The 14,446-nt window shown below is 44.9% G+C and overlaps 1 protein-coding gene across 3 annotated transcripts in view; it reads right to left on the bottom strand.

Moving 5' to 3' along the window:
* Nucleotides 1–14,446, bottom strand: part of tnk2b (tyrosine kinase, non-receptor, 2b) — a 64,221-nt gene that overhangs the window by 25,124 nt on the left and 24,651 nt on the right. For 2 of the 3 annotated variants that reach the window (XM_011486458.4, XM_023965053.2), the window contains one exon: nt 497–674. In XM_011486458.4, coding sequence (XP_011484760.1) covers nt 497–659 — 163 coding nt within the window. In that variant the 5' untranslated portion in view covers nt 660–674. Of the gene's footprint in view, nt 1–496; nt 675–2,982; nt 3,501–14,446 lie in introns of those variants that run through there. The other variant, XM_020710884.3, reaches the window with a different exon arrangement.

Here is a 14,446-nt window from a genome sequence, read left to right on the forward strand (position 1 = left end):
AGTTGTTTTCAAAGCGTTTCCAAGTGGTCTTTTAACTAAGATTATCGAGTTTTTAGCCCAAATCCAAAAACCTGTGTCCATTTTTTAGGACATCGTTTCTGTAAGAGCGGCAGGAGTTCACCAGAAAATGATCTCGGAATTGTGGGCGGGACTGTTGGCGCAGCCCACCCCCACTTCCCGTCATCCACAACCGAGAGCTCTCTGTTTACACGCTCTCCCACTAGCTTACAGCCCCTCACAACCCCAACCTAATCTGTTGTATTTTCCACATCACGGCTACAATCATTTTCCAACAACATTTTTTTCATCTGCTCCTGATTCACAATGATTTAGAAAGTGCATTTTAAGCTTAATTGTCTTTATAACATCAGAAAAAGGCCACAATAACATGTTAAAAACACCCAAAAACACCTTTTTCCATCGCCGTGGGTCCTTAAATATATTACTACATATAATACCATCACAACAGAAATGCGATCCGCTTTCTAAATCTCACCAGGGCGACCCATGCCGATCTTCTCCAGGTCTTCATTCTTGACGTAATCAAAGTGGGACAACCGTGTCACGTTCAGGTCGTCTTGAATCCTCAGGAAGTACTGCTGCAGCTGCACCTCCATCAACAGCTCCAGCAGCCATTCTGTGCCCTCCTCACTCTGCATGCTGCCGCCCAATCTCTGGAGAGTAAAAAAACAAAAAAGGTCCAAAGAACAAAAACAAGATTTAGAGTCAATCAAAGCCACTTCCGCTGCCTTCTAATAATACATTTTTTTTTAAAGTGAAAGTGTTTTCTGTGAAAATAAGAAAGGAATCATTGGTTGCGGACTCTTTTTTCACCTAGTCATGTCATTTCTTCAGAAAACATTTTAAGAAATTAGATTTTTGTCTAAAAGATTTGTCTAAAGTGACGCTTCTTGACTTTACACCTTTCTTTAAGAATCCTTAAACTCTTTAGATTTTTCCACCTATCAGTCAGTGGATTGCACCTGTCTCAGCACTTAAGTCTCCAAAAAGTCAAGTGCTTTCAAAGCCCTCTGGAATAAGTGCTGTGACTGCAGATGTCCAATGACATCAAATTGGATTTAAGGCGGTTGGAAAGTGAACAAAAGCAGACAAGTAAAAATAACTACAGAAAAAACAAAACCATCTTGTGTCCAAAAGTGACTAAGGTGGAAAGGATCAACTAATTTTGCCAACGCTATTGGATATCTGTCTATGCAACAGTCGCCGCGTCAGTATGCAATGTCAAAACACAAACCCCATCTTAAAACATCATCCATCACCGTCAACACACTCAGCTCCAACTACCCCGGCATGCAACTGAAATCCACCTTAAACCCAGAGGGGCAACTAACTCCAGGGAACTCTTCATCGTGTCTCAGCAGAATTTAGGCTACATTAAGAGGAAAAAACAGCGTGTGACAGAGGAGCCGAAGCTCTGGACCGACATGATCGGAGACGACAACAAAACTGACCGACCATTCTGGATCTGCAGGGAGTGACAGACTGTCCTCACTTCACCGAGTCAATGAGGAACTTCCTGTGCTGGTGCGGGTGAGGTCGCAGGGGTGGCAGCTTCCTCCCCGCCATTTAAACGCTCTTCAGGGGCTTGGTTAAAGGTTGGTGCCTTTTCATTATAAAAGACAGCGGCTTGTTTTACAACTCAAGTCCGCTAATCTGACTTTGACTGAATTGACCTACGTAGTAGATCAATTTAGAAGAGTTATCCAAAAACTTTGACTTGCAGCTTTGACCTGTTGAACATCCACGAGGTTTTAGGTTGTTTCTCTGCAGTGACTTTTCAGAAACTCCATTCTACGCCAATGACCGACCCGAGGTAACGCGATCGCTGGTGACAGCCTGGTAGCATTGTGGAGGGATCCAAAGTGCCAGTGGGGCCTGTGGCTCCAACACTGACCACAGCTGCAGTCATTCCAACCCACCTCCATATTTTGAATGGTGCTTCATCATGCCACACAGTTAAGACAGTCTGCCTGGCTGATCTGCTGCTGGCAAAGCAACTTGATTGCCTTATTCCTATGCTCATTTGCATTCCCACTGGTCATATGTAGAGCAGTTCCCTGCAGGGAGTTCAGTTCACCACAGTGCTGCTCCTCATCTCATCCTCACTGGCAGTCAACAGGGAGGTGTTATTTCTCTGGACGGTGCAAAAGACGCAAATCAGCTTCCTCTCGGGGCTCTCTCCATGGCGGTGTCGTCGCTGATGCATGCTGGTTAAAATGAAGGAAGCACTTTTTTTTGTTTGGTTTTTCTCTAGATTCAAAATGCAGAGCTCCTCGGGGAAGACTCAGCACGGAAGTAAACACCTAAACTGCTTCTCTTTAGTCATCTTAAGCACCTGTTTCATGCAAAGTTTTTGGTCAAGTTTCATGTTCCGGTTTCAGTTTCTTCTGAAACTGGAAAATTGTGCAACAAAGGGCAAAAAGGTCGTCCATAAAGCTGTCTTCGAGCTTACGTAAGGGCTCATCCCTTTGCTAGTTTTTGCCTGCAGAGACACATGTTTTTGGTTGGGAAACAGCAGCAAATCCAATGTGCCGGCTAAAAATAGCTACATTTGGGTTCCTTCCTTATTTTAGATCTTATTTTTTTCACTTTGTCTAGAAAAGTTTACCATAAAAAAAGTCAAAAGAAACAAAAAAAAGTTCCGAAAAAAACATTAGGAAAAGCTGAAAAGAATGAGAGTGCATGACAAAGTCTCAGCTGGGAAATGTTTCTGGGCTGGGACACACACAGACACACACACACACACACACAGACACACACAGACACACACTCGCATGTCTCCTGGCCAAGACCTATGTCCTCCATCAGATCTGTTTTGCTCCCACGTCCTGCTGCAGGAACAACAGCCTTAGAGGAGAGCCGAGACGTTCTCTCATGCACCATAAGGATGTTTATAATACCACAAAAATGTTCAGATCTTTCAAAAAAGGAAGAGAAGATACACCAACAAGAAAAACTTACTCGGTACACATGGAAGTGGGCCAGGAGGGGAAAGCTCTTTTTCAGCTTGTCAAATCGCCGCATGCTGCTTTCTATCCTCTGAATGGCTACAGGTGTAAAAGCAGCGGCGGTAAAGGCTTCGTCCTTTAAACAGTCGGGTTTTTGTGGGACGAGTCTGTGGGGAAGGACAGAGGAGCACATTCTGGACCCACGCACGAGGCTCTGAACCCCAGGGGCGGGAAGGAAAACTCCCAGCGACCCTGTAAACGAAACGGCAGCGTTTCACGGCGAGGAAACCCTCCAGCGAGCCTCATCGAGGAACTGAGGAGACAGCCGGATGCGTTGGAAGGAGACGCCGCTGAGCTCAGCGCCCGCCTCCCGGGCAGCAATGAGGCAGGGATCTGGACTTGCAGGACTCCACGCAGGAGTCACTCCGCCTTCCTCCCTCTCTGGCTCTCCTCTCCTCCTCTCTGGCTCTGGGGTTTGCGCATGCAGCCGCCGACTGTTTGCTTTTCCGTCCCTTCGTGGAGCATGGCGCTAAAAATAGGAGCGACTTCTCCCTGATTCAACTGCTCAGCAGTTGAGGAGGGGGGGGGGCAGCGCCCGTCTGAGAGTAACCGGCTCCGGTTTCGTAATTTCGGATGCACCCTTCTCAGGTGCCACTTTGCTTCCTAAATCCAAACCTAGTCGTTTTTAACATTCTCATCACCTCATTTGTTTTTTTGTTTTATCTTCAGCACCTCTGTCTCCTAAAGTCTCCCCCCTCCCTTCCTCTCCGCTGCACGCCGGGCCAGAACAGGCAGCCTGAAAGAGGACAGAGGCTTCATGGTATTCAGCCCAGAGAAGGAAGCATTTGATCCGAGGCCAAAGGGGTCACATACAGCGGCAGGATGGGGAGTTCGCTTCCTATGATGCAACCTCTTACGAGCACAGACACACAAGCCCCCCCCCTGAAACCACTGCAGTCCACTCCTGCCCAATCTGAGGCTTTTTTACAGACCAGAAATTAAAATAAATATAAAATTGCTTTGATAAAAGCAAAAAAAAACAGACAAATAGGGAGTTGGCTATTCTGAGGTCAATTTTGGGCGTTTCTGTTTATCATCACTTATTTTTCCAGATCCCCCCCCCCCCCCATGGTCAAACTTAAACACCCACTCAAATGAAAATTGTGTTATTAAGAGATTCTTATATCACATTTCTGATGACGGAGGACATATTTATATAAAACTAATTTCAATTTTAATCTTTACTGTCCTAAATTATGAGAAAAATGCTACAAAAACAGGTAAAGAATACCAATTTCATTGGAGCGGGTCTTTAAACTTTTGCCGTCACATGTTTCTTCCTTTTTAAACCCTCACTTTCTGGGAGTCGAGGTGAAAAAAATGTGCAATTTCTGGTGCTGCTTAATATTATCTGCCCACAATTTTCTCTAAAACTGTTATCTCCTCTCCAGCAATCTGCCGTCTGTAAACAAACTGAACCAACGCTGCCCCTCGGACTCTGAATAACTCTTTGTTCCAACGCTTTTTCTGCATCGTCGAGGACCTTTTTTTTTTACTTTGCAGGTCAATCGAATGACATTGTTGGACTTGGCTTTCCCAAAATCTGACCTCACTTGTTCTTTTACAGTTTCTGATTTCAAGTTGAAACTTTATTCACCAAAAAAATTGGTCACAAATGAGCTGATGATGATGAGGCTTTCGGCTAAAAGAAACAAAACCATCCAGATGTAACTAAGTATCTGAATTTAGTTTAAGTTATAAACAGGACAGGAGTTTTGGCTAAAGAGCCATTTTTATTATTTAAAAAAATGCACTCTAAGGTCCCAATTCAGAAAGGTTTAGGTTTGTTTGGGTTTATTTTTGCCACTTCCAACGGGTAGTTTTGCAATAATGACATAAATTAATATCCACACAAAGAAAAAACTGAACCTTCTCAAGAGCTAAACCTAAATGTTCAGCAGAGGCTCATTTATCCTTCGCCATGAAAAATCAGAAGGTCACCAGATGATTGGTGGCTTTAAATCAATGGAAGGAATGTGTCCCATCGCCTGTCAGCTGCTCCTCACCAAGAGGATTAAAGCAATAATTAGTTGGTCAGTATGTACTACTGCAGAGGTACCACTAGAGGGAGCCAAACGTTGCAACCAACTCATTCTCAAGTCCCTGATACTGAATTTTTTATATACCGATACTTTCAGCTTTTTTCTTGCACTTTTGCTTGGAATGGTTGATGTGACGACACATGATTTAACTTTAAAGGAAATTCAACACAAACAAACGACAAATGTGCATTCATAACTTTTTTCAAATATATATTTTGCAATGTCAAGCCTCAAATTTGCCTAAAAATAGAAAAAGGTTTATCTTGTTTTATTCTTAAGTTTGATAGCGTAATGCAATTAAACTTATTTGATTTGAACAAATGAGTTTAAATGGGTTACGCAATCAAACTAATAAATAAAACGAGCAAATAACATTTTAAAGGAAATTGTTATATAAACTTCTGCTTCGTTTGCTAAAAGTTATGCAAGTTTATTGGGTTTCCCTGCAATAAAGTTATTAAAGTAACCACCTTTAGCAATTACGCAATCAAACCGCAACTTTTCCACTTAAAATTAGTTATTCCAATGCTATATTTATTTCTAGATCATCTGTATACAGATTAAAAGAAAAATATGCAACATATTAATTTTTTGAAATGCTTACTTTTTCTTTTTTTACATAATAGTTCTAAAAGAAAATATAATATTAAACTAAAAAAACAAATGTATTTAAAGTACATTAGTAAAGTGTTTCACTCTTTGTTTAATTTATTAAATTTAGGGCGGCGCTTTCTGGCTCCCCTCTCTCTGTGTGGGGGTGGTGGTGCTGGGCCTGGGGTGTCTGCGCCTCCGGGGGTGGGGCCCCGGGGCTGGGTGGGCCTGGCCCCCTTGCTGGGGGGGGGGGGCGGGGGACGGCTGTTTGACCACCGGGGGACAGTCTATCATCTGTCCCCAACTTACCCCCTTCCTCATATAACCTCATAATAGGGTGAAGGGTTGGGGGGCTTAGCCTGCGATGAGCCTTGGGGGGGGGGGTTTACTAGGCAGTGACCCCCCTCCTGTGGTTGCCGTATGGAGTGGGCCCCCCCTCTTTCGGTTTTATTTGCACCTTAGACATGTAGGGCCCTTGGTAGGGGGGGTGCTTGGACATCACTGCCAGCAAGCAGCGGATGTCCTCCTAGCACCCTACCCGCCAATTTTAACCGCACCTTAGACATTTAGGGCCCCTTGGTGGGGAGGGTGAGGGGACGTCACTGTGAGTAATCAGGAGACGTCCCCTTAGTGCCCTACCCGCCAATTTTAACCGCACCCCCCTTAGTACACACACCCCTCCCCCCTCAATATATACATCCCAACATAAACACACACACATGCACACACACACTCTCTCAAACACACATACACGCACACACATTTTGCAAGGAAGGTGGGACCTAGGACCATCTGTCCCCTGCCTCTTCCCTGGTGGGGGGTACGGGCCCCTTTGCAACGGCGGCTGTGTCCCCGGGGTGCTGGCTTCCTGGGCCCGGCGGTGCTCTCTCCGCGCGGTGGGGGGGTTCACATTACATCTGAGCCGGGGGTGTTCGTGTCCCTGGGGGGTGGGTTCTGGTCCTTGCTCCTGAGTGCTGGGCCCCGCCAAATTTCCAACTGTGGCCGAGCCTGGTCGGGCCATATTTACAACACCCCTTGTGGGCCCTCTTTTTTCCCCGGGGTTCCCCCCTCCTGGGCGGGGGCGGCGGGCCCCTGCCTCGCTCCTCCCTGGACCAACCGTTGGCCGGGCGGATGGCTGCCTGGAGTGCGGAGTGGGTCTCCCTTGGGGGGTCCTGGCCCGTACCTGGGGTTGGGGCGGGGGGATGCCCGGAACTCCTGGGTGGTGGTGGGGTGCTCGTCTGGGGCTGTGGGCGTCCTTCTCCGGTGGGGCCCTGCGTTGGGTTCTCCCGGCGCGGCGGGGGGGCTGCTCTCCTGGTTGGGCTGGGGCGGCGCCCTCTTTCCCTCCGTGCCTCCCTGCTCTCTGGCTCTGGGGGCCTTGCGGCGGCCCTGCTGGCCCTGGCCTGGGTGGCGGGCTTGGTCGCCCGGGCGGCGGTTGTTCCCTGCCGGTTCCCGTGTGGTGTTGGGGGGAATCCGGCTGCCGCTGCTGGTGCGGTGGGGGTCTTGGGGTGGGGATGGCTGGGCACTCTCCCTCCTTCTTTTCACGTTCCACCATCCATTTTAGAAGAACATAAACACTCACCTGAGCACAGGTGTCAGCTCAACAGACTGAATGACTGAAATATTTCACACTAGTTGGTTTTAAGGCATAAGTATGCGTGTGAACACTATCTGTTTTGTGTACATGTCGACAGGTGGACATTTTTGCAACTAACAGGTGTGTTTATAACATTTGAGTGTGTGTGTGGACAGGCTCCGCCCTTTTTTTTTTGTTTTTTTTTTACATTTGAACCTTACCATAATGATTAACAACCAGTAAACTTGTTGCTTTATGCTGCTTCATGGTCTTATCCCCCTTCCCCTCCTATTATCACCCCCTACCCCCCCTCTCTCTAACGTCCCTCTTTCTTCTTCCCCTCTTTCCTTTTCCGTCCGGTCCAACACCAAAGATTTTCAGACATGTTTGAAATTAATAAAGTTTGGCCTCAATTACAAAAGGGGTTTATTCAGACATACCTTTGGTTTGTCTGAAGATTAATAACCCCTCTTGTTAAAGTAAAATATGTCCAACCCAAGAGGCCCTCAGCTCTCATCTGTCTGCCTAGCTGTTGGACAGGACAAGTTAAAAAAAAAAAAAAAAAAAAAAAAAAAAAAATAATTTATTAAATTTAAAAGGCAGCAAATAAAACACTAATTCATTGGTTCTGCATTTATTTACCATCCTAGTTCTTTAGGACCCACTGCTCTACATGTTTGACATGTTTTCATCAGCTTGGCAGAAGCCTCACGGTGAGTCACAGTCACTTGAAACATGTAAGTATTGGTAAGAAAAAACATAAAGGAGACCAGGATTTACAAAAGACACAACAAGGAGAAGCAAAGTCCCTCAGAAGGAGCATAAGGTTACCAATCTACCAAAAAAATTAGAGGCCAAATAAGAGGTTACATCCCCTCACACCTCCAACCTTTCTTATTCACGTATGAAAGCATAGCTGATACACTACAGGCTCCAAAATTGCTTAAATGTACGTTATAATTGCGAATAAACTACGTTAAATAAGCATAAAGTGTGTAAATCTCAACTACCCGAAATTTTTAAGCAGCTGCAAACCAAATTCACGTAAAGGCCCAAAACCCTTGACTGACATCTGCACACATCGCCGAATGCAAGAGACACTAATGAGCGACGTTTATCACGCATGGATCATGGAAGACAGCAATTTCAAAATGCGCAAAATGTATGTCGTGGCTGTGTGATACGGCCATTTAGACCATCTGCCGACGTCTGGCCTCCTAAATCCTCTGCCGTCTGCGCCGCCTCCTCGTTCATCCTGATGATGAGCTACACATAAACTACAACAACAGGATAAATAAATACATAAATGTAAAAAAGCTTTTAGGCCAAGACGGGATCATATGTGTGCCCCCCCCGCATCACCAAAAGCTGTTTACTCCGCCTGACCCACTCTGAGTAATACCCTGTAACTAAAAACACCAGCTCATAAAAATCAACCCTGCTCGGAAATCAAAACACCCAAAAATCTCCTAAAGCTGAACCGAAGACAATTAAGAAAGTACTAAAACTCCATCTTCTGCAAGAAATATTTATTCCATCCTCTAAGAAAATATAGCAGATCCTTAAGAAAACATGTTTGGCTTAATCCAAACAGAAGAGGGTCAAGTGTTCCAATCCTCTTTTCTGCCCCTGCTGGCTTTGTTCTGTGACTTCATTCTGGGTTGTTTTTTTTGTTTTTTTGATTTTCTGATGCGGTTAAATGGTGAACCCCCTTCTTTAGGACAAAAGAGGATACTGTGGGAGGATACTGATCTGATTCAGCCACCAGGACAGCTGCAGGGAGAGCTTCCACTAGCAGAGTCACAATCCTGCAACTTTTCTGTTTCCACAGCGGCTTATTGATAAAAGCGCCGCCACGCTTCTGTTGAGTAACAGTTTGAGAAATCACCAATGAATTTAAGAAAAACAGAGAAAAATAGTTTCAAATGAGTCGTGCCGACAATCCTTTGGAGTGTGGGAGGAAACCTTTGATACAGAAATCCCACAGCTGGGATTCAAACCCTCAAGCTATCAAACTTTAATTTACTTTTCTCACAATCATCTTTCTTTTGAATACCGGTAGTTTCCTATCTATAGTTTTTTTTGTGCAGTTTTTTATTTTTATGCCAAATATCCAACCTGGTAACATGACCTACAAATTGGTTAAGCGCAGGACTGGCACACAGGAAATCAGGGTTCAATTCCCAGGGGGTACAGCAAGCTTCCTCCAGAGTGAGTCCTTGGGCAAGACCCTTCACACTACTGCCTAACTATGTGACAACAAGGGGGTCCAAGTCTGGGTTTCCCTGTGCCGGTCCCTAGCCCGGATAAAAAAAAAAAAAAACGATGCCGAAGGTGAAAATAAAATGTAGAAATTGTTTATTTTGTCAAGCCCTAAAGTTTCTATCTTTCAAAATCTTGCTTCTTTACAGCTCATTTCCCTGTTCTATTTTTTTATAGTTTCGCACGGAGCAGAAACAAAAACAACCCAGGATTCCCTCTGTGGCTGCGAGGCATGACCGCCGGGTGCATTCCCCCGCAGTGGTAAGTCAATCCTGGCTCGGCGGGCCCCATTCGCTGCCTGCTTTGCAGCGCCTCCCACCCAGACCTTGCCGTACAGTTGCTGTGCACTGAAGTGCTCACTGCCCCTTTTCTCCCATGAGCGGAGGGACGGGCGACGGGGACCCCTGCTCCCGGTGCGACCGTCGACCGCAACGTCGCCCCAGGAGGGGACAGGCCCCCGAACAACGGGCACAAGGGTTCTGCGGCGATGTCTGCTACCCATCTGAAAGATGGACTAAGGCAGTGTTTTTCAACCAGTGTGCCGCGGCACACTAGTGTGCCGTGAGAGATGGTCAAGTGTGCCGTGGGAAATTGCCCTCATTAACTGATCTAAAAACATTTTCCATCTCCATGATTTCAGCTCTGTGTTCATCCAAACAGGCCCTGATAAAACACTGAAGAGTTGGGAATATAAAAGATCATAAAATACTTTTTCTTTGCGTTTATTTTATTTTATTAAAGACATTTTGATAAGGTACCGCGATTCAGCTGCACCTTCGGCTGTATTTTGGAAACGTCCCGTCCCTTTATCTCTCTCCACCAATCATTCTTGAAGGCTTAATCACATGTCATCAGTCTGACCAATCAGAAGTGGTTAAAGTCTTCACTTCCTTGTCCCGATTTAGCTCGTAAAGTCGCTCAGTTCTAAAAAGAAATACCAGCTAAAGCTCGTCTTTAGCGGTGTAGCTTTCCACAGAATCCGGAATCAGACCGTGGAACAAGTGAACAAAACAATGAAGCTCCGAAAAGTGATCTCCGGCCGTTTTATGCACTACATCTCCCATGATGCATTGGGTTGTGAGAGTGACAGCGCATACGGAGATCTGTTGTTAAACGTCTTGAAACCAACGAACACACATCAAACTGTTTTTAAATCTTCTAACTTAACTTTTATTGCATCTTTTAGAAAAAACAGCTGCAGTTTCCAGCTTTTTCTGCAACAATTATCTCAAAAATGCATGTGAGATTGCAGAGGGGCTGTAGATCAATACAGACTATGAGTTTCTCCTTTTTTTTTTTAATTTTTGGATGCCGGTGTGCCGCGGGATTTTTTCAAGGTTAAAGTGTGCCGTGGCTCAGAAAAGGTTGAAAAACACTGGACTAAGGAGTCTAATGGTTTGCGTAAATATTAGCATTTGTGTATCTGGTATACATCGTGTTTCCTATAATGACGTGTTTATTTATAGAAAACTGTCATTTATCTGTTGCATTAATACTGTAGTGTATTGCAACAGACGGGCTATTTGTGATGACGTCATCAGGGAGTTGTAAAAAGGGCGGGAGAGAAATAAAAAGCATGGTGACTGCTATCCAGAGTCCGGTGAATAATTCAGAGTGAATTTAAAGGAGAAACACTACAAATGGCGACGAGGATGGGATCCTGCTTGTGGTGAAAACGGAAATAAAGTTTCAAGATAGAAGTAACGATCCCAAGAAAACGGATAAGTGAGTGAAATGGCGCTAAACTTACCCGCGGTCGCTCCCTTTGATGTGCTCAGCGATTCAGCTAACGTCGGCGTTCGCTGGCAGAAATGGCTAAGTAGTTTTAAACTCTATTTAGCTGCGTCAGGAGTCCGTGAGGATGCGCGGAAAAGAGCTTTACTGCTTCACTTGTCGGGAGCGGAAGTTCAAGACATCTTCTTTACTCTGGATGATGCTGGGAATGACGACAGCTATGAAGCTGCGGTTAACAAGTTGAATGCCTATTTCACACCACAAAAGAATATTCCTTACGAGAGGCACGTGTTCAGACAAGCAGAGCAGTCACAAGGAGAGTCAATGGACAGTTTTGTGAGCAGATTAAAAAAACTGGCAGCAACTTGTGAATTCGGAGACAACAGAGATGATTTCATTCGTGATCAAGTGATTGACAAGTGCACATCAAACACCTTACGCAGAAGGTTGTTACGTGAGAAAGATCTAAAACTTGCAGGACTATTAGAAATTGCAAGAACTATGGAAACAGCAGATCAACAGGCTGCAAGAATGGAAAAACTAACAGTAAATGCAGTGGAGAGGAAAAGTTACAAAAAAGCAGACCAAATGAGTAAACCCAAAATGCCCACCACTCAAAGGCAGGAAGGTGGTGAACACAGAATAAAATGTTTCAGGTGTGGAAGATCAGGGCACTTAAGTCGAGAGTGCACTATAACAAAAAACAAAAAGTGTAACAACTGTGGAAAAGAAGGACATTTTGCAAAAATGTGTAAAACAAAGATGACACATAAAGTTAACAGAGTTGTCACCATTGAAACTCAGAGGGAACACAGTGATAGTGAAGAGGATCATGTGTTTACAATCAAAGACTGTGACGCAGAAGGAACTTTGACAGTATTAATAAATGAACAACCAGTAAAAATGCTCATAGATTCTGGAGCTTCATGTAATATTGTCACAGAATGCATTTTTCAACTGTTAAAATCAAAAAGCAATATTGAGCTGCAGAACCCAGTGAAGAAAGTTTATCCTTTTGGATCAAAGAAAGCGCTCCATGTTAAAGGTGTTTTTTCTGCTACATTCAGAGCTAATGAGGTGTCAGAAGCCGTCACTGCACTGATCCAAGTTGTGCAAGAAGCACAAATTTGTGTATTAGGCAGACAAACTGCTATGAAGTTGGGACTTCTACACATTGGCCCATTTGAACAGGTGAACTCAGTTCAGCAAAAAGATGTTGCAATTTTCACTTCGGAGCTTGAGCACAAGTACAAAGACTGTTTTCAGGGTTTGGGGAAGCTCAAAGACTTCCAACTGAAACTGCATATAGATAAAAGTGTGCAGCCAGTTGCTCAGCCTGTTCGGAGAGTTCCTTTTAGCTTAAGGAAGCAAGTGGAGGAAAAGCTAAAACAACTTGAAGATGCTGATGTAATTGAGAGAGTAAATGGACCGACCCCATGGGTCTCACCCTTGGTTGTTGTGCATGGAAAAAAGGAGCCCAGACTTTGTGTGGATATGCGCAGGGCAAATGAGGCCATAATACGAGAAAGACACCCCATCCCCATTATAGATGAAATCTTGGAGAATATGACAGGAGCCACAATGTTTTCTAAGTTAGACCTGAAATGGGGATATCATCAAATAGAGCTGGAACCAGAATCCAGGTCTATAACCACTTTTGTCACACACACAGGGCTGTGGCGCTATAAAAGACTGATGTTTGGCATTTCATCCGCACCTGAGATATACCAACACATCATTGGACAGGTACTCCAAGGCATTCCCGGAGTACACAACATATCGGATGACATCATTGTCTCAGGGGAAACCATGCAGCAACATGACGAGAGATTACACCAAGTGCTGCAGCGACTCAAAGAGAATCACCTGACAGTCAACAGAAAGAAATGTCAATTTCAAATGACACAGCTGGAATTCATGGGTCACGTCTTATCCAAAAACGGAATTGGAGCAGCCCAGTCAAAGATTGAAGCGGTAGAAAACACACGACGACCAACAAATGCTGCAGAAGTCAGAAGTTTCTTAGGACTTGTGAACTATTGTGGCAGATTCATTCCTGGTCTAGCAACAACCTCAGAGCCACTAAGAAAACTCACAAGGCAATCTTACAAGTGGACATGGGGTTCTGAGCAGGAAACTGCATTTGTTGAGTTAAAAAGGCAGTTGACCAGTTCTCATGTAATGGCATATTTCAGACAAGAGGCAGAAACGCATGTGATTGTTGATGCTAGCCCTGTTGGATTAGGAGCAATTTTGAGTCAACAGCAAAGAGATGGAACATTCAGACCTGTTTACTATGCGAGTCGAGCTTTGTCTGATGTGGAGCGGCGCTACTCCCAAACTGAAAAAGAAGCTCTGGCTATTGTGTGGGCATGTGAGAAATTTCACGTGTTTCTATACGGAAAGGACTTTGTCTTGGTCACCGACCATAAACCCCTGGAAACCATTTACTCACCAAAATCCAAACCACCAGCAAGGATTGAAAGATGGGCTCTGCGGCTGCAACCCTACAGTTTTAAAGTTCTGTATAAACCAGGACCACAGAATTCTGCTGATTCATTGTCACGGCTAACAGTCAACCACCCTGTGCAACGTGGAACTATGGAGGACCATGTATACTGGGTGGCTCACCATGCAGTGCCGCACGCTTTCACTCCACAACAAATGGAGGATTTGTCAGCAGCCGACCCCACGTTGAATATTGTGCGCAGCTGTATAGAAACTGGTGACTGGAAGAAATGTGACCCAGCCTACCAAACTGTTAAAACGGAACTGTGCACGGTTGGCAAAATAGTGATGAGAGGGTCTCGAATTGTGATTCCTTTAGCAGCACAAAGACAGACGTTGATGCTAGCACACGAAGGACATCAAGGGATAGTGAAGACAAAGCAAAGACTGAGAACCAAAGTTTGGTGGCCTGGAATTGATCGAGAAGTAGAAGACCTGGTGAGATCATGTCATGCTTGTCAAATCAATACTTCTACTTCGCAGGATGTCCCTACTGTTAGGACGGAGCTTCCAGCAAAACCGTGGCAGATGCTTGCTATGGACATGTGTGGACCATTTCCATCAGGACATTACCTGCTGGTAGTAACAGACTACTACTCCAGATGGGTGAGTGCGGACGTTCTTCAGAACCCTACGTCTATGAACATAACCAACTGTATGAAACATTTATTTGCCACTCATGGTCTCCCTGAAAGTATTGTAACAGA

The sequence above is a fragment of the Oryzias latipes genome, chromosome 17 (assembly GCF_053564925.1).
Source record: "Oryzias latipes strain Hd-rR chromosome 17, Olatipes_Hd-rR_3.1".
NCBI classification, from domain to species: Eukaryota; Metazoa; Chordata; class Actinopteri; order Beloniformes; family Adrianichthyidae; genus Oryzias; species Oryzias latipes.